A 20,749-nucleotide genomic window follows, 5' to 3' on the forward strand; every position below is an offset into this window, starting at 1 on the left:
GAGAGGCCAAAACACTCAATTAGTGTATAGAGAAGGGGTTCTTAATGCTTGGTGTAGTCAAAGTTGCATTCCTTTTTACATAGCCTGAAACAGCCCGTGACTACAATATCAGCCCAAGGGTCGAAGGCCTGTTTGATGATATTGTTCGGCGGCTGATACAGACTGTGATATGAAAAAAAGTTATCTATTTTTATATTTATTACATACTAAGTAATAAAATTTGAAAAAGAAACATCAACTTAAACAAATTGATTTTAAATAATATGTGAAATTAGTCTGTATATATATGAAATAAAAAATTGAGATTTAATTGTTTTAATTGTTTTGACTAACTTTTGTGTAAGTTTTACTAGTGTATGAGTTTAAATACGAGGAAAGTACTTAAATATTTACCAAGCAATTGAAATCTCACTGAGACAATTAATTAAACGTTGACGTCAAGACGGCGCAGCGAATATACATAAAATTCGTGTGATACTCGGAAAAAGATTTTTGGGCCACGAAATTGCCTAAATAAAATACGTTGGAAAAGGGTCAAAAGCTTCAGGTAGTCAGTTTTTTAACTCATGGTTTTACTAGAATTAACACAAAGGGACAAAATATCAAGTAAATGTACATGTACTTTTTCACACAAACTGATTTTAACAGTTCTAATAATATATATACTGAATGAATGTAAGAGAAGTTTCACAGTAAGTTGACTTTTCCACAAAAAAATCAAGATAGAAAGGAAAACATATGTGTCTGTTGCGATTTAAAAAAAAAGAAAAGATGAAAAATGAAGAAAAGCTTATGTTTTCCTTTCGTTTCTAAGGTGTTTATTACATAGGACCAAGGAAATACGTGAAAGTGGCGTTGCGATGAGTTTGTGTTTGCGCCGGGTCATTGAATGTAAACTTATCTTGTTAGTTTACCCAGGATAAACAATGATGTCAACAACTTCAAACTTTTTACGATATTAAAAGAGATCCTGGTTTATTTCCTGGTGAAATTTCAATATTTATCTTTTTACACAATAAAGCTACAGTAATTGTCTCAATAATTTCCGGACAACCCTCGTGTATTGTAATAAAAACACTAAGTCTACCATTGAAGTTCAATCTTGATTTACCCGAGAGAGACCGATATTAGACAATATCAGTACTGCAATCACTGGCATCGGTCGGATATTAAAAAGCTCATTAATATTGGACTGTCACAGTTAAAATTGTAGACTGCTTGAACTAAGGAATTACATCACAGCAGTTTTTTAATTCAACAAAACTTTTATACTAGTAGCTTTTTAATTATACAAAAAATATTTATAAAAAACTAAATTGAAATAAAAGATTTTATTTGAATATAATGTGCCGTCTTTTCACAGTGTAGAATTTGAGTTAAATTTGTTCTTAGTTCATTTTCCAAATATTTTCCTGATCAGACAGTTTCTGTTTATATGCATATACCCTGCTGTTCGTGATGTTTTATAGCTGTTTTTTTTCAATTGTAGCTAAAAGTCCTCAATCGTACATGTGTATCAGTTCCCTCAACATCGCATACACCGTTACTTGATATTCAGCACTGACAGACCATTACGATGACGATTTGCTTGGAGTTACAAGACATGTTTTTACGTCACCGTATACATGTATAAACTAGACTTATTTTGTATGTACTTTAAACATGTATTAAGTCGATAGAGTTTGTTTCCATTTTGATAGAAAAGTTCAGTTTAACAACATTCACTCCAAGTTAATATGTTCTAAATTTAATTTCCATTCTATTCAAAATGATAAAAGGTAAAACCCATGAAAATTTGTTCGATAGGCTTCATAACCAGACAATATTTATGTGATGTACTTTGCACATTTAGTCGAGGAAAACTGTCTCCATTTCGATTAAACTGCAATTTAATAGTTAACACTAAAAGTTCACGTATCTCGGCATTTTTTTTTATATACGTAGTAAGTGATAAATTTCCAAAATATCAACAACAGAAAGCACATTCGAGTGATTAATGCTCAATAAACCATCTATCAAATCAGTTTAAATGTACATTGCAGCAAAACAATAATAAAAACACTTGTTTACAACATTAACCTAGGCAATACGATCAAATACCTACATCAAAACAAATGTTATAAAAGACTAGCAAAACTCTTGTTCATTTCATTCAAACAAATAATCGCCATGCATCCCTTGGTGTTAGTATCTGTATTCATTTGTTGTTTTCACGTGAATGTTATTTCAAGCCAGGCTGTGTTAACAAATGTGGCATACTCAAAACCAGTCACCTTAAGTACTGAATATAGAGATGGTATTTACCCAGAATCAAATGCTGTCAACGGTCTTTTATCAGACTATACCCACACTTCGCAAGAGAAATTTCCTTGGCTTAGGATAGATCTGGAAGGAATGTTTCAAATACATTTGATAGAAGTGTTTGCAAGGGCTGACGATTTTGGTAGGTATTAACATTTAAACTTTATTCTACTTTTAATGATAAAAAGGTAAGGCATATGGGCCAAACTTCTTACCAAAACAAAATTTCTTATCTGTAGTTCAATTGCCGAATTTGTAATTTAATTCTTAATGTGTTTCTCTCAGGTTATCTGTTACACGATGTTGATATAACAGTTGGAAAGAACATTTATTATATGAAGTTCTGTGGACATTTTACTGGGAATGCATTCAAAGGTCAGCGAATTGCAATGTTTTGTCCTCATGAAACCGTGGGACGTTATGTACAATTACAGATCGTCAACGGAGATTCCAACTACTTGACTCCTGCAGAAGTTCTTGTCTGGGGTGTTCGTGAAATACTTTAGAGTTACTTTGTGACGTGACATTTGCTTTTAATCGCAATAAAAACAACAATTAATGCTTTTCGTTTTGTTTTTTTTTTCATGAAAATTGCCTGATATTGAACCCGAATGTCTGCTTCGGAAAAAAATATCTAAGTCAATACAGTTCTCTGTGGAAAAAATGACGTATATTTCGGTGCTTACGGGTCTAAAGGTACTCGGTATCTGATATTTATTCTCATACAGAAAGGTACGGTATTTATCCCATACAATGATAAAAAAAATAAATCTCTCCATCGAGTTTTTCGGTATATGCTGTGTTAAATGCAAGCAAGCGTACTTGCTATTCTGTTCATTTTAACTACAGGTTACTCTCGATATCTCGAAGTCCATGGGACCGAGGAAGACCTTCGAGGAATCAAGAGTTCGAGTTTTCAAAGGTACGGAATTTTCCGTGCTGATCGACGGGTTTTAAAATTAGTCTTACCGGATGTTATGGTTAAGCCATTTACTTAGTGCGAACCTGACATACATGCCTAAACAATGTTTTCTTTTCAGTTAAATATACAGACATGGATGTTTTAAAAATTTAACAGAACAAACATTGAATAAATTCATAATATACTGTAATTATTTATTTATGCATCATATTATGATCAGATTGCTAAGTACTACTGGACTGCGAGACGACATGTCGTAAATTATATAACTGAGTATCACCCATTGTTCCTACATTACGTGTCCCTTACTAGCTGTAAGAACGTGTTCAGCTCTAATCATTATAATGACACTGATGCTCAATTAATTTCTCCCCAAATTATCATAAAACGGGTGGTTATAATTATAGATTCGGTATCGGTTTGGTCAACAATCACACTAGTGTTACCTTGCATGACAAGTTTTGCCTGAATTAACAACTCGTGACACGGGTCCCGCGTCTATCGCCTGGAGCCAATAAATGCGAAAGTATGTGTTAATTAGGTAACGATTGGATATACACAGCCACTTCGAGTCATCGATAGTAAAAAAAACAATAGATTATGAATAACGGGACTGCAGTATGACTTCGAGGGATCAAGTGTTTCTAGAGATTAAAAGTACGAGAAATCAAGAGTAAATTTGCTTTGTTATTTATAAAGAGGGAAAATTGAGACTCTAGTCTCACTTTGAGCGATCAAAAACTTCGAGGGGTCGTTTGAGTTATCGAGAGTTACCTGCATTTCTAACGCCATATTTAATAAATTTCTTTATGTGTAGCACATTTTTATTGGTTTAATGTACAACAATTTTTTTTATCTTAAAAAGAAAACTTCTTCACCTCTACTAAATCTAAATCCAAAAAATATCAAGTTGTTGACTTTCACTTTGTTTTCTCAAACGTGAAGCTGATCAGTACATGTAGTTATTGTTCATTCATTCATAAAATTTCTTTTTACATCTGTGTTATTTTAACGATATATTAAAAAGTACTCAACTAATTGACTTGAAAATTTCCAGAGTTTGTCCTTATACTATGCCAAGTAAGTGTATGAAGTTTACTAAATATCTGTGCAAGGTTTTTTACTTCAAAGCTGAACACACACACGCACACACACACACACACACACATGCACAGCAGCGATGCTATATCCCCTTTGCAACAAGTTGCACGAGGGGATTATAACAAACATTCAAACACACATTAAGCTATTAACTCTATTAACTCACCGTAACGTTGTTCTGTCACGCTACTTTTGCTCTGGGAGATTGATACTCAGAAATATCGATTGATAACTGATATACAAAGTTGATTATGACATTGATTTAATGAAATAATGTTTTGTAATAGTATTAATGGTTTGGAAAGGCACATGCATTTTTTATTTGTTATTTAAAGAAGTGTGCAATCTATGATAAATATTTTTAGTTTTAAACGAATTTTGTCATAATGTATGCCCCCTCCTTTACAATGGTGTAATTTTATCTAAGTTTTTGCATAAAAATTTGACCAATTAATATTACATTGCATTTGTTTTAATCTTTTACAATGAGGCATATTTGTGCAAAGGTTGAGAAAATTCTATTGGAAGGTTTTTTTTAAAATTTACTAGAAAATTGAAAAGGAGTGCACACACACACACACACATATACATACATACACACATACGAACACACACACACACACACGATAGCGATGCTATATCCCCTTCGCAACAAGTTGCGCGACGGGATAAAAAAATTATACGACAAATAATGCACTTGTTAGGAATATTCAATGGACGACGAAACAAGGCAAACTGAAATCCTGGCACACATATTTCGAAATCCTTGATAATTGTAGAACGCTTTCAAGTTCAAGTTTTAACATCGCACTTGCGCAAACCAAACACTGTGGCCGATCCAGCAATGTCATTTAAGAAACGGAGTTTTTTCTGAAAAATCGAAGGATACAGTGTTTTGGTGTTACTTTCTTGGATTTATCATCATATATCTACTGTGTTGGATGTAGTTTTTTGTTTTGAAATTGTTGACATGGTTGAAAGTTTGTAATTATCACTTTTTTTCATGTAGTAAGGTCTTCAAAAACAAGCAGACCTTGTGCGCTCTGTATGAACGACACATGTGTTCGATGTGCATGCGAAATAAGGCAGCACTGTATGTGCAAAAAAAATCGGATAACTTAAAAATTCTTTCAAAGAACAAATATATTTTGTGTTTTATTGATTTTAGTTTCTTTTATTCTTTTTTTTTACAAACACAAATGTATTACCATGTGTTGTTCATGCATTTTAAAGTTCGTGCAACCCGCGCAACCTCTCTCGATCGGAAAAACAACCGACTGTAACTTTCTCGATCGGTATTTATACCCCAATGGTAGTAGAAGAGCGATTAAAACTAATATGGCGACCAAATGCTTTATTAATTTATGTCAGCTTAATTAATACATGTAGAATACTAGACACGTTATTCTTCTGCGTTTGCCTTGAGAGTAGGACATTTATACAGTTAAATAAATATTTACCGTCTTCCTTGGAAGACGGTTTAAAGAGTTGAAATAATTTACAGTGTCCGGGTTGTGCACTTCCTCTCCTTTGTGATTGGTCGAAAATACATGATGTGAAAATTTACATTTATTTCATTGGTTGAAATACTGTTCAACACAAGGGAAACAATTTTCTGTTGATCTTTTTCACGAACGACTTAATAAATTTCATAGATTTCAAATCTTAAAAAGTGAGAAAACGAAAAATCAATACAAATTTGCTATGAATGAAATTCAGCCAACTAGTTGAAAGCAATATTCTTTAATTTATTATTGTTTATTCAAATAAAAAAATGAAGAAAAAAATGATGCAGTATGGCTAATATCGATAAAGTTGTTTGCACCTTTGATAGGTAAAAACAATATTAGTTAAACAAGATGCTGAATGCATCGGTATAACTTTGATTTTATTAAAATACGAGTCTACGACCCTTCCTAAGATCTCTTTTACCCTACTATAAGCGCTCTCAACTTACAAGCACGGGTACACATTTCTCTTAAAAAGCTAAACTTGTGATTCAAATCATGTTTTCTTAATGCGTAAGTATTTTAATCGGAAGTACCATTCGTTCACTAAAAGTAAAGTTTATTCATGCGCATGCCTTGCTATTTTGGAAATTAACTTAAAGGTGCGATATATCTTATTTAACATGATTATTGTACGTACCGTAGTGCTTTTGCATTACATCAACAGAGTTGACCAATGATATTGCATGCCGATCATTCCTGCAATATAAATACCTGTTTTCTTTTAATTTAGGACGGAGATTATGATGCGTTACAAACAGTTACAGAAATTATACATAAAAAACTATAAACATAAAGGTAATGCTTACGAGAATTTTATTGATAGGTTTCATAATAGGACAACATTTTTCGGATGTACTTTGCAAATTAAGTCGAGGAAGACTGTCTCCATTTCGATTATAATTGCAAATAAATAGCAACTAAACACTAAAAGTTCACAAATCTCAACAATTTATTTCATATACATAATAAGTGTTCACTTTCCAAAACTCAATAGCAATTAACACATTCGAATGATTAATGCCCAATAAACCATCTAGCACATTAGCTTAAATATACATTGCAGCAATATTTATATAAAACGCATGTTAACAACTGCGATCAAGATAAAGTGATACTATAAGAACCAAAGTTGATAAAACACTGGCTAAACTCCTGTTAACTTCATTCAAACGAGTAATGGCCATGCACTCCTTGTTGGTATTTGCATTTATTTGTGTTTTTTATGTGAATATTATCTCAAGCCACGATGTCTTTACAAATGTGGCATACTCAAAACCAGTCACCTTAAAGCTGACATGAATTCATAAAAGCATTTGGTCGCCATATTAATTTCGATCGCTCCTCTACTGCCACTGGGGTATATATATCGGTTGAGAAAGTTACGGTCGGTTGCTTTCCGATCGAGGCATTCAGGTTGCACGGACTTCTAAATGCATGAACTACACATTGTATTAAAATGTTTGTAGTAAAGAATAAAGAAAACAACAATCAATGAAATACACAATATGTTTATTCTGTGAAAGGATTTTCCAGATATCTTTAATATTTTGCACACACAGTGCTGCCTCACTACGCATTCACATCGAACACGTGTGTCGTTCATACAGAGAGGGTGGGGCCAGGATGGCGGGTTGAATTTTTACATAAGAATATATAGAAAACATCTTTAAAAATATTCTGGGAAAGTTTTCAGTCCAAAACCCAGTACTTTGTGTGAAAGCTCACGTTATACAGATTTAAGTTTGATGAAACAATGATTCTCTAGAGAAAAGTGAGGCCACAAAAGGGGGGGGGGGGGGTATATCGGATCAGAGAAATATCTTCTTAGAGGTACAACAACAAAAGGGGCTTTGTATTTACTAAAAACAGATGTGGATAAAAACTGGCAGATTTCATTTTTTTTAGCAAAATCTACTGTACTTGGTTGTAAAGATATTTTGATTTTGATACTGTAATGCTAATTTGATCAGAGTTAAGGCAATTGTTGCTCAGGTGAGCGATGTAGCCCCTGGACCTCTTGTTGTAAGTAGCTTGCCTCGTTTTAGAAATTTATAGTGGCACATTTCTGCCATTCACATACCTTTTGGTCTATATATTTCACTCGTCAAGTCACGATAGCTATCTCAAACAAGAGGCCCATGGGACACATATCGCTCACCTGAACAATAGTTCCTTTATCATTTTATTTTATGATGAAGTGAAAAAAATATTGTAAAAGTCTCATATATTTCAAGATTTTGCCATATATTAAACAATGCATAAAAAGGAGAAAAAACATCTTTGGTATGTTTGTATTCATAATTGTTTTACACATCAAATGAGACTTTATTTTAAGCTCCAAAATACCATATTTACGCCCCACGGGGCCTCAGCCCTTGACCCAGGGGCCATGAATTACACAATTTAAATAGAATCGTGTTCGAGTAAAGAAGAAAATTTTCTAAGATTTAATACGTTTCACTACATGACTATATTAGCCCTGCCCTAGGTCCTAAACCCAGGGTGTTGAATTTCACAAGTTATGTAGATGACTTCATGGACATTATAACCTTGCATTTAGTTTTTACAAATATATATAGAAGAAGAGAAAAAGATTTCCGAAGATTAAATACATTTTTACTTTATTGCTTAATAGCCCCACCTTAAAGCATGAACCCCCGACCAAGGTACATGAATTTCACAATTTTGGTGAAGGGCTATGTTGGCATTATAACTATGCATTTAGTTTGTTCCTGACATGTGTACGGGTAAAGAAGATTTCTGTTTTTTGAAGTTTTCAAGAAGTTGAAAATGTAAAATTGTTAACGCACGACACACGGCGATCGACAAAAAGAACTCAGGTGACCTAATAAAAGAATTAAAAAAAGAAATCATGTTTACGTAAAAGAAGTCATTATAATATTTAACAGTTTCGCTCATTTGAACAATAGACAAATGAAAGGTTTTTTTCTATATTAAAATGAGGATCTATGAAACATCAATTTCTAGAGAGTTAGCTCTCCTATCTGTTTGATGTCATTATGGATATCTTCATCTTCTACGACGGTCCTTGGTTCAGTCTTGAAAACCAAGTCTTTAATTTTCTAGAAGAAAGAAAAAGATTACTAAAAAACGCAGAAAGACAAATGTCTTTGAGTTTTAATTGTAGTTTAGAAATGTTATTCAAAATGAACACATATACAAAAATACACAAGGAAAACTTCTACTCTACTCGTACAAAAGTTTCAAATCTGCAACATTGTAGCTCTAACTTATAAATAGACTTTTGGTGTTGAAATGAAAAGTAAACACACTTACATTGATTATTTGATGACTCTTTGCAACAGAGCCTGATTTCAACCTAAAAAAAATAACACATAAATAAAAAATTATGATAATACAGCTAGATAACTTTTCTCCTCACAATAACCTTTTTATCCAGAAAAAGTGGAATAAATGCCAAGCTAATTTCAAATTACATGATATTTTGGGGAAAAAACATCAGTTAAGATTTTAACATTTATACTCAGTGAAAATGTTTCGGTTATCAATATTATGCTGAAAATACGAAATTATAAATGCAAAGGGGAAAGGGGGAAGAAAATAAGTGTTTGGTTCATTCGAAAATAAGAACACCAAAAACTTCCATATCTCGAACACTGATATCTCGAATACAATGTATATGTTGAATTAAATTGTAAGTCCACACCACTAATTTTTTAAGCCATTTTACCCTTGATATCTCGAATACTCTGATATTACAAAGTTTTAAAACAGTCCCATCTAATTTGAGAGAACGTATATATATATATATATATATATATATATATATATATATATATATATATATATATATATATATATACACACACACACACTCGCGCAAGCAAGAACCATATTTTACTCTCACATCGATCAAATTTAAAGCTATTAAGTTTGCGTACACGTAAAGTAAATATAAGAAGGGAGGAAATAAAAAAGATCATTTTAGCGTAATAAAATAGAATTAAGAGAAAATATAAACAGTTCAAAAGCATATGGAAATATTGCATAATGTGAAACCATTAAAACAAATAAAGTGAAAATGTACACCTACAAACAGGACTCGGGGACACGGATACATCGTATGTAGTAAGAATGCGCAAATAAACAAATATTCTATGTTATTTGTAAGATTTTTTTTTTAACTTAAAAATATTATGTTATTCTCTATATCTCTCTTTCAAAAATTATTCGATGTTAGTTGATAACTGTCAAAATATCACTACGTTGACAATGATACACGGTATCTGTTATTCTTGCTGTGCTCGCATCCACGGTAGCTACTGGCGTAAACATATTTATTAAAAGAAATGAAAATATTTAAAGATCAACATTTCGAATTGAACTCACCTTCTTCCTTACATTAGCAAATGTATATAGAAAGGGGTTTAGAGCTGAGTTTATCGGAAGAATGAATACAGCAACCCATGCATACACTTCTCCCGATATGACTTGGCCACTCAGAGCAAGCAGTCCTGTGCAGAGAAACAAAACAAAAACAGGAATATGCACCTGATACAGCAACAGTGCTTCTACTACATGTAACAGAAAGTTGGTTTTGAATCAAAAAGTGTCCTACTATTACCCATTATTCCAATAGGAAACCAACATAGGAAGTCTGACAGGACCACAAGGAATAGGCCTCGTGCAATGACCATGTCCCGATTTCTTCTGGTGGATTTGACCCTTGATGACGATTGTGATATTTCCCTGTATATCAAACACTGACCCAAAGCGATAATCATAAACAGCAAAAAATTCAGAATAATGAATACCGACGTAGAATATTCCCATCCAGCGGGCCGATCTCTTGTGAGGGGCAAGGCAAGACACACCACGGAGCGGGAGTAGAATTCTCCTTGAAAATAATTTCCTGGGATGAAAGGAATGACAGCTAACCAAATGGTGATACTCCAAACCATTGCGACACATATCAGAGCCTTGCGTCTTGTGAACTTAAATTGGCCGAGAGGGAACTTGACTGCAATCAGGCGATCTAGTGTTATAAGACACAGCAAGAAGACGGAAGTCTCACTGGAAGCCGTTGCTAGCACCCCAGCTATTCGACAAGTAGTACTGCGCCTCCAGAAAAGATCGTTCCAAACATAGCGCCCTCGATAGGACATATCAGCTGAAGCTATGATAATCATATAAACGCCCATCAGAAAATCAGATATACTCAGGTTGGTGATAAAGATGCCGTGTCCCTTCTTCAGAGTCTCTGTGTCGAAAAATATCTTAAAGACAAAGACGCCAAGATTTCCCAACAAGGAGCTTATTCCAATGATCCACAGGAACGCTGACAACACGTAGTTTTTCATCAAGTCGTCACATGAAGAAAATTCGTTGGGATGGGGCAAACATTCTTTGACTGACGGAGGCTTTAAACAACAAAATGCATACGAGTCCGTATAAAGTTTTGTGAGCTTTGATAGCCCGAAAAATATTTTGGATGAAAATTGTTCGATTTTGTTTTTTCGCAAATCCAGAACAGTTAACTCGGTCAGATTTTGAAATGCAAAATCCGAAACGAAACGAATATCATTTTTGGAAAGATTTAAATGACTGACCCAAACGAGTCCTTTCAATGTATCTTTGTTTATATTTTGTAAACGGGAATTCGTGACGACAATACTTGGTATCTTGTGTAAACCTAGAAAAGCCAGGTCTGATATTTTTGCTAGAAAATTATTTCCTTCCAGGTTCAAAGTTTTTAAAGTATCTAATCCGATAAAAGCATAAGGATTTATATTTGTTATTCTGTTATTCCTTAGATCAAGTTCTAGGAGATTCTTTTGATTGACAAAGGAGTAGGATTCTAATGATTTCATCATGCAGTTAGAAAGATTTAATATAACTAAATTGATCAAATGTTCGAAACTTGGTAAATAATGACTAAAGTCATTTTCACTCAAAGTTAGAGTCCGTAGTTCTTTTGGAAGCTTGACAAGACTTGTGCTATTAATGTTTCTGCAAACGCCAGAAAGACCGTGACTCTGACATTCTTCTGGGTACTCAATGTCACACAACAGTTCGTCGTCGTGGTACGGACAGTGGGTAATGTAGTCGCACAATTTATTTGGATCAAGGCAAATGCTGCTGTTCCTACATCTATACAGACCTGGACAGGATTCTATAAGAAGATAAACAATTGGCAAAAGTGCAATAAAAGGAATTCAGTGTTGTTATAATGTTGTATTAAACCATGTTTAAATCAGAAATTGTTATATCCTACTTCTTTAGCCAAGTTGGAATATTTCAAGAGAAAAAAAAAATGACAAGAACACAGACAAATTGTTACGTTTAATAAGAATAATAAATACTTAACGCGCACGAAATTTTGGGATGAGATTTGAAATTAGTATGTGGGATTACAGCAAAATACTTTTTATTATAAGTTTAATTCTCGTAAAACATCATTACCACACAGTAATTCATCTACACCATGTTTGCATTGCTTATGGCCATCACATACTAATCTTGGAGGTATACAAAAGCTATTGGGACATTTCAAGAATCCCATCGGACATTGACTGAACTCTGGAAAAAAGTAAAGACGGTAAATTTAAAATCTAAATCAAAACTATATCAAGCTGAATTTGAAAAGAATGCACCATTTATACCGCAATCTTCCAAGTGGGACAGGTCTCTACATCCGGTGACATCACCATACACGTCATAATCCAGGATACACCGCTGTGACATTGGTACAATCTTTCCAGATCGGCAAAGAAAGTCATCGCTAACAGCGTACGTTTCTACAGAAATGTTCCGTTTACATATTTACTTTTAAATTTTAGAACATACACACAATTTATAACTGAATAAATTAAAAAAAATTCCTCGTAGCATTCTTAGCTGAATAAATGTCTACCGTCAGAACAGATCAATGGCCCAGCATCTAATTTGACGAACTCTTCAACGCCAGGAGGGCCGATATAAATGCTTCTGATTGGCAGAACGGAGTGATCAGTTATGATACCGAAATCTTCTCGCACCTCCGTGAACTCTGCGCGGTACCATCCATCATATGTTGAATTACAGTTACACCTAGAATATAACTTCTGATTGGGTAACTGATCAATCAAAATTATCTTAATATATTGATTTAATTTATAGGTGTCACAGCAGTGGTGTTTCTATTAAAATGACCATTATGTACATGTTGTAGACAATAACATTTTCACATTTTATGTATAACTTGATGCTAATTCTTGTATTAAAAAATTGTTTTGTTACCTGTATAGTGTAACGGTTTAATATGTTATTTCTATTAATATGATTCTTCATTAATTAATTGTTCACACATTATCTACACTTAGGCTATAAATCTTATCTGTGTCTTAATCGTCCAACTTATCTCACCCCTGCTGACTCCACATTGACCATTAATTGTGTTCAATGTATTAACTCCTGATTCTAAGGATCTTAAAATGTTCTCCTAGTCACTTACTTAGACAAATAGTCAGACTTACTCTTGTTTACTTGCTTAGTAATTGGATTATTAATTTCGTCTATGTTTTGGATTTACGATTATATGTGATTGTGTTTACTTGGATTTTACACTGGATTATTTGTTCGCAGTGTCTATATTTGTGATGTGTAAATAAACGGTAGACTAGAAATTTGGCGTCTAGTTTTAAAATGTGAGGAACTAAGATCATTGAAACTGAAATCATGAAAGGTGTTGCAAGGCCACTCGGTGCGGCGCTACAATAGAACAAAACACAATTTTTTTTGCACAACGACCTCGATTGTAGCGTGTTAGCAAATGAAAGGAACCTGATAATTCTAAGCAAAGTAAAGAAATGGTTTATCATAAATAATACGTTGGAATAATTTTACTTTGTGTTGGTTAGTTGGAACATAGCTCGCATCTGAACTATTTTTATGGTAGGATTTATGAAACAATGTATATTGTGTACGGAGTTATGAGAAATGACAATAACATCTCAAAAATCCATAAAACAAAATACAAATTCAAAGCACAGCAACACGGACCTCTAAAGAGATAGAGGTAGGATCAGGTGCCTATGAGGAGTGTGCATCCTCTGTTGAACGGTCACAGCCGCCGTGTGTTCTTTGTTGTAATCGAAAAAAAAACCGGGAAAGTCCGTATTCTGTTAAGTGATTACTGTGGTGTCATCAATATTCGTTGAATACCAATTTTCATGGATTTCGTTAAGTTGATCCACGAAATTAAGTGTTCATTGAAGTGCAATTTCTATTAACATCTTGTATTCATAGGGTAATTGGCTACGAATTTACGTATCTTTGAAATTGTGATTTTCACTTTATCCACGAAAATTGATACCCTTGAATATTAATGAAACCACAGTATCTATGGTCAGACTCTAACAATTAGTATAAAAGACGTCAGTCAGCATGCAACCCAGTGTAAGATTGTATTTGCTAAGAAAGTCGTTGTATCGACCATAATACTTACGAAGAGAGGACTTCAAACAAAACTTTTTTTGACAGTCCTGTTTTTCCGGAAAACGACAAAAAGCACATGGCGGGTGTAACCGCTCAGCATAGATGCTCACTCCTTCATGGTACCTGATTCTATCTCAATTTTTTAGGTCCTTGTATGCTTTGCTCCTGTTTTTTTATTTTTATTTTGGTCTTTGGATTTCGAAAACTGATCGTTATCAACACATGTCATAGCTGAGAACACCATTGTGGTAATGTAAATTTGGGGAAATATTGACCAACGAGGTCAAGTATCCCCCCTCCTATGGAACACATTTTTGATGCAATAGTTTGCCTCAAAATGCCAAAAGTGATTTTGTATAGTTTCTGGAGCTATCGACGTCTATGAAATTTCTCTCTGTGACTGTACTACCAAAGGATTTAACCGATTGCCATCTATCATGGTTGGTACATAAAATATAAAACGTATACATCTGAAAGAATAATCTTACTTGGTTTTGCCTTCTTCGCATTTGTTGACATAGGGACAAGAACAGCCTTCCGTTGATTCACCTAAAGTCGAATGAAACTCTTTTCCATTATCTCCTATCCAGATATCATCATGCAAATTGTTCGTGTAATGACAACGTATTCTGATTGATTGACTACACGTGCTCTCATTTTTGAGGTACGAGATTTGTTTCTCGGTAGCCGCGTATTTTAGAGTTGTGTTGATAGTTTCCATGATAGCTACAATGGTTTCTTCCAGGTTGTGATGGATAAGTGTTTGTACAGTCACGACCTGCTCAGATCTGTTAAACCTACACTCCACCTTTGTTTTTTCTTTTCCTAATATAAAACAAAATTTCAATTGAGAGCTGAAAAAACTAAAGGCACTGTGAGCAAGCTCACAAATGATACCCCGCTAAGAAATCAAAACTCTATTCCTCTATTTGAAAATAACTGATGCTTCTTTTTCTTATGAGGACATTGAATGTGCACAGATGATTAAAGCTCATGTCACGACATATTTAGAGGTCAGGCCACATTAAATAAATATTTTAATTTTCATCCTGATTTGAAAACAATACAGGGCGGGTGGTTGTTGTTTTTTTTTTTTAAATATCCATTTCACCGTCCATGTTCTATAACTAATACTTGCTTTATTTTTTTATAGTTGTAAATGCTAATATGATTTACATTAGTCAATTTGTATTCTAAAGATTCAAATTTATTCCAACTTACATTTATTCATGCTATCTGTTAATGCATGAAGACATTTGTATCCTTATGATAAAAAAAGCATGACTGGGATCAGACGATAAGGCATTTGAACACAGTATCGTAAAATTCTAACATCTGGCGATATTAATACATGCGAGGTGTTTTCCCAGCTCTGCCGGAAAGGCCCGAGATGTTGCAATTGCCGAATCAACATGTCAAGAGGCCATTAAATGTTTTGCATTTTTTGTACACCCAGTCCGATAAAAAAAAATCAACACAATTTTTTATTCGAAATAAAAATAATTAATCGAAGCGGGCCTTTTTCCTAGAAGCGGTCGATGATAAGAATTTAAAGATTTTTTTTATGTGTTTTGACACAAGCAAGCTCTGTGTCAAATTTAAGCTACTACATGTAATCAAGTTATGAAATAGACAAAAATCAAGATTTTATTTCTTAACATTGACGTTTAACTTGTTTACCTTGCCCAAATGACATTCGGTCAAGGTCAAGACACACCCTAAGGTCAATCTTTGTGTGAAGTAAATACTTTTAATGTCAATCTATAAGAAAGATATTGACTGGACACGAATTTTTCACTGATTGACAGACAAACGGGCATGGTGAGTCTATACATCCTTCCTAAATCTCGTCTTGCGAGGAAGGGGATAACATGTTTATTCCTTATATAGGAATACTTCATTTTCAGTAGCAAGACTTGTTCCTTGTATAAAAGAATTCAATTTCAAGTCATTATATTCAGTATTGGAAAAAATAATAAATGGACAGACTCGTACCCAAATAAGACCAATAATCCATTTGCCCGGTGCTAAACAATAACACTTGGGTTGTAAATGTTAAAGATAATATGTTAAGTTAAGGTTTTGGTATATATACAATACTTAATACAATATGAGCTGTTTTTTTTAGAATTTTATTTTCCTGCAGAGACCTGCTAGTATGATAAGTCTGCATGTGACTTGAACTTTTATGGTGAATAAAGTTTTGAAAAATTCATCAATTTTTGTCAGAAGGAAGATTTCTCTTATAAGGAATATATATAATAGCAAATCAATTTTTGTACAGGACGACAATAATTCAATTTTGCTTCAATTAAGGCTTCATATCAGCTTTTCCCACAAAATACAGCTTACAGAATTTTAAAACCATGATTTTTTGTCATTTTAGAAGAAAAACAGCTTTTCGTAAAAAGAAATTTCAACATGAAAACTGCAGCTCATATTGCTTTAAGAAATTATGAGTTACATGAATGTAGAATATTTGATAACATAATGTCATCTCTTATTCCAAAATTGGTCCCTATATCAACATTTAATAAAAAAAAAATTCTGTTTACATGCCATCTTTTCTTTAAAAAACGATTAATTAGACAAATTATACATATAAAATCTTATCACTCTTTGAAGGCAGGCATTATATTATAATTAAAGTGATTTTTACTCGACAAATTAATTACAAGTCTGTTTGGGTATGCGTTAGTTTGGTTACGAGTTGGTTGTAATTCGAAAAACCGACTAGAACAAGCTTTCATTATTAATTGTAAAATCAATAAATTTATATGAAATAATTCTTTTCAGATTTAAAAATCAAAACGACCATTCTTTCAAGTCAAGGATTTTTAAATATGTAGCCAATTATAGTTACCATTCAGACCGAGGCTGACAAGATATTCTCCACTTTCCCGCCTTCCCAAACTCCACCAGTCTTTACATGACTTCTGAACGTTGTTTTCACAGCTTTGGGATTCATCTTCCGCATAGAATCCATTGCAGTCAATGAAGCCATCACAAGTTTTTGAAGGATGAAGGCAGGTTTGATCGTAGCATTCGAAGCCATGTTTGCAACCCTCTATAATACAAGCCTGTAGTTTGACAAATTGATAGGCAAACTACATAACAAAATTAAGAGGTTTTCACAAAATAATCATTAGAGGAATTCGAAATAGATCTAGTAACACTTATTTCAAGCTTAGATATTGACCCATTTGGACAGTTGTCTCGACCCAAGCCCGATGAAAATTACAAAACTTCTGTATTGAAAACGTATGCCGATTGTATAGTGCAACACGAGAAAAGATCAAGCAACAGCGACTCGCATTAAGTTTAGTCCAAATTTCTAAAAAGAGCTCTAGAAAAACGTTTTAACGGCAAATAATTATTATTTGGTCCAGCATGGTTTTTTATCATAATTAAAGTATGCTGAGTCTGAAAAAGTATGCTGGCCTTCATGAAAATGGCGTTAAGTAGGTCAAAATGGCAATTCAAAATGGCGGACAGCCAATCTTCAAATTTTTCTCCTAAAGTCTCTTCAATGGGAAAAAATAATGACAAACACTAATGAATTTTTCCACAATAGTATTTCATCATATCCAATGTGTGCTGATTCTTAAAAATTGCTGGCTTTCCACAAATGTGGTTAATTAGGTCAAAGTGGCGATCTAAAATGGCGGATATCAAAATTTTTATAATTCGTCTTATATTTCTGAAATGGACATAAAGCGTGAGACAAACAATGGATATTCAGTCCAGCTAAGTTTTTAATCACAACTTAGGTGTGGATAGTTAGGAATAATATGCCATTTTCAAGAAAATGGATTTTATATTTTTTCCCTTTAGTTTCTTAAATGGTGAAAAAGCGAGAAACAAACAATTATAAATTTTTAAATAAATTTTCAAATCATAAATAAGACCTGCTAAGTCTGAGGATTCATGCTGATTTCCACTAAAGCGATGCTTTTTTTGTCAAAATGGCGGAAAGCCAGATTTCATATTTTTTTCTTTTAAGTTTCTAATCACGGAAAAAAGCACGAAACCAACAAGTTTAATTTGGTCCAGCAAAGTTAATCAGTATAACTTAGGTATGCTGAGTCTTAAGAAATATTTAGCTATGACGGAAATTCCGTTAATTAGGTCAAAATGGCGATTTAAAATGGCCTACAGCCGTATTTCATCACTTTCTATTTAGTTTTTTAACAAGAAACAAAGCATTAAAACAATTATAGTCCGGTCCAACAAAAAGTTTTTATTCATAATTAGGGTATACTGAGTTTGACGATATATGCTTACTGTTACAAATTGCCGTTATTTGGGTCAAAATGGCGTTTCAATGGCCGACAGCCAGAATTCATAATTCTCTTTTAAGCCGCTTACAGGGAAGAAACGTGTAAGAATTACATTTTACAAATATGCACATGAAAAATTAGATTGGAACACTTTTACGAAGAAAAAGAACAGTTCTTTATTTTACTAAAAATTGTTGATTTTTCCGTTTTGTCTTATTAAGGCGTATAACGGCATCTTATTTAAACATTTTGTGTTCATGCTTTTCAATATCCGACCTGTTACTAAACCTTTCTGGGTTTTTTTTTTAAATTATACTTTATGTACCGATTTCTTCGACCTGCAAGTTCGTGCAATACAACAAATACTTCAAAAGCAAAGTTTGACTGAGGAGAATTATTTCTGCACTATAAAACTGGTGTTTTTAGGCTTTAATGACATCGATGTCATAATCTTATGATGCCAGAAATACAGTCAGGTACTTAATTAGGAACAGTAAACGACATGAAGAACTATTCTAGTATATGTCTGTCTCTTCCTTTAATGCCTTTCCATCAAACAAATCTAACTAATATATCATCATATACACTGGAAAAGCTCGTGATTCAAAATGAGCCGAGATCAACATATCGTCAAGTTTTATATATAGTAATAATAATGCCCAATATGTTTTGGGAAACCCAATGAATTTTACTCTTTTTAATATTACTAGGGACAATTGATATATTGTATGAGTAATCAAGCTGTCTATGTCTTCGTTAAAGATAAAAGAACCTCTTGCAAAATTGTTAATATGTCTTTGGCCAAATGTGCCGAGGAAAGTATAGAAATACGTGTCCATATTCAGAGGAAAATTTGAGTCTTTTTATGCTAGACCATGCCAGTGTTAATTTGCAACATATCCTCACAACTAAGTTTGCTGATGGATGTATGAACCTCTTTAAAGCCGATAAACATCCCTGTCAATGTTGTTGAGGAGAGAATGTTCCCCTTTTTAATTAGCTCTTGGTTCATCTCATTCACTGATATGGTGCGACAAAACTTCTTATTTCTACAGCATATCGAGAAAATCTACATAATAAGGGAACAGAAACAAGTATGAAAAGGGGAATTAACTAACCAGAAAATCAAAGAGTTCGAGAAGTTCTTTAGTTATATGGATAACCAAGACACATTGCCCACTGACACGATTTAATTTGCTTTCCTCCTAAAATCAAAGCCCGGGAATGTGTCCCAGCTTAGGATTTACCTTACGTTGCTTATAAAACAAACACTCACCAAGGTAATGATAGGGAGACAGGCATATATAAGCATGCCCATATTACATTGCCCAGCCGAGATTGGATAAAAAAATTAAGTGATGGTTTGTTGCTGGAACTAATTACCTTAAGATCTTATACATAAAGCTTTCTTAGATATGATAGATTGCAACCTACAGGTTGCAGAACCTTTATGTGTGAATGTAAACGTGCCTACTTCCGGGGTTCAGACATTTGCAAATTTTAAATCACAATTTTATCATTCAAAAAAAAAGATTGTATATATACTGTAGCTTAATAATGGAAAACAGAATTGATTTTACAAATGAAAAACTGGTGGAGTTTTTCTATAAATACAAGTGTTCAAATTTGATTGTCAGTTACATCATAAGTATCATTAGTTACATCTTAAGTAGTCTATATAAAGATTAATGAAAATTGGCTACTAGTTTACACCATTTTGAATTGTCATTTTGACAAAATTTTAACAAAATGAACGTCATCTTCACGAAGATCAGCACATTTCATCAAACTTGGCGCAACCTAATTATGACAAATATGTTTGCTAAACCAATTTGTGATTTTGTATTGTTATTTTTTTCCTATTAAAGAAACTGTGAGACGAAAATAAATGAAATCTGGCTGTCCACCATTTTTAACTATTTATCGTAATCAACATATTTTGTTGGAATCAGCACACCTTAGTTAAGGTGATAAAATGCTATGCTGAACCAATTTATAATCGTTTATTACCTCAATTTTTAAGATGTATATGTAAGAGAATTATAGAATTTGTCCGGCGACTCTTTTGACCGCCATTTTGACCTAATTAGCGCCATTTTGTCAAGCATATTTTCCAGACTAAGCACGCCTTAATTAATATGCAAAAATAACTTTACTGGACTGAATTATTATTGTTT

General features: G+C 33.3%; 2 protein-coding genes across 2 annotated transcripts in view; one reads left to right on the forward strand and one right to left on the reverse strand.

The window, feature by feature from the left end:
- Window positions 1-1,959: 1,959 nt before the first annotated feature.
- LOC128157959 (fucolectin-6-like) lies at window positions 1,960-2,845 on the forward strand. Its single transcript, XM_052820632.1, has 2 exons — window positions 1,960-2,443; window positions 2,587-2,845. Exons 1-2 carry the CDS (start codon window positions 2,170-2,172, stop codon window positions 2,805-2,807), a joined length of 495 nt encoding a protein of 164 aa, XP_052676592.1. The 5' UTR covers window positions 1,960-2,169; the 3' UTR covers window positions 2,808-2,845.
- Window positions 2,846-7,118: 4,273 nt separating this feature from the next.
- The window catches only part of LOC128160593 (uncharacterized), a 72,472-nt gene continuing 58,841 nt past the window's right edge, over window positions 7,119-20,749 (reverse strand). The window contains exons 23-31 of the mRNA XM_052823924.1: window positions 17,156-17,359; window positions 14,781-15,117; window positions 12,731-12,906; window positions 12,480-12,614; window positions 12,280-12,396; window positions 10,442-11,989; window positions 10,207-10,331; window positions 9,133-9,175; window positions 7,119-8,918 (exon numbers count right to left, since the gene is read on the reverse strand). Of these exons, the coding sequence (XP_052679884.1) occupies window positions 8,917-8,918; window positions 9,133-9,175; window positions 10,207-10,331; window positions 10,442-11,989; window positions 12,280-12,396; window positions 12,480-12,614; window positions 12,731-12,906; window positions 14,781-15,117; window positions 17,156-17,359 (2,687 nt within the window). The 3' untranslated portion in view covers window positions 7,119-8,916. The remainder of the gene's footprint in view (window positions 8,919-9,132; window positions 9,176-10,206; window positions 10,332-10,441; window positions 11,990-12,279; window positions 12,397-12,479; window positions 12,615-12,730; window positions 12,907-14,780; window positions 15,118-17,155; window positions 17,360-20,749) is intronic.

This window comes from Crassostrea angulata, chromosome 8 (assembly GCF_025612915.1).
Source record: "Crassostrea angulata isolate pt1a10 chromosome 8, ASM2561291v2, whole genome shotgun sequence".
In the NCBI taxonomy this organism is placed as follows: domain Eukaryota; kingdom Metazoa; phylum Mollusca; class Bivalvia; order Ostreida; family Ostreidae; genus Magallana; species Magallana angulata.

Bases quoted from the DNA above. Each gene is read 5' to 3' on its own strand.
- LOC128157959 (XM_052820632.1), top strand. From the start codon at position 2,170: ATGCATCCCTTGGTGTTAGTATCTGTATTCATTTGTTGTTTTCACGTG. The intron at 2,444-2,586 runs GTAGGTATTAAC...TGTTTCTCTCAG, and splicing joins TGCAAGGGCTGACGATTTTG to GTTATCTGTTACACGATGTT.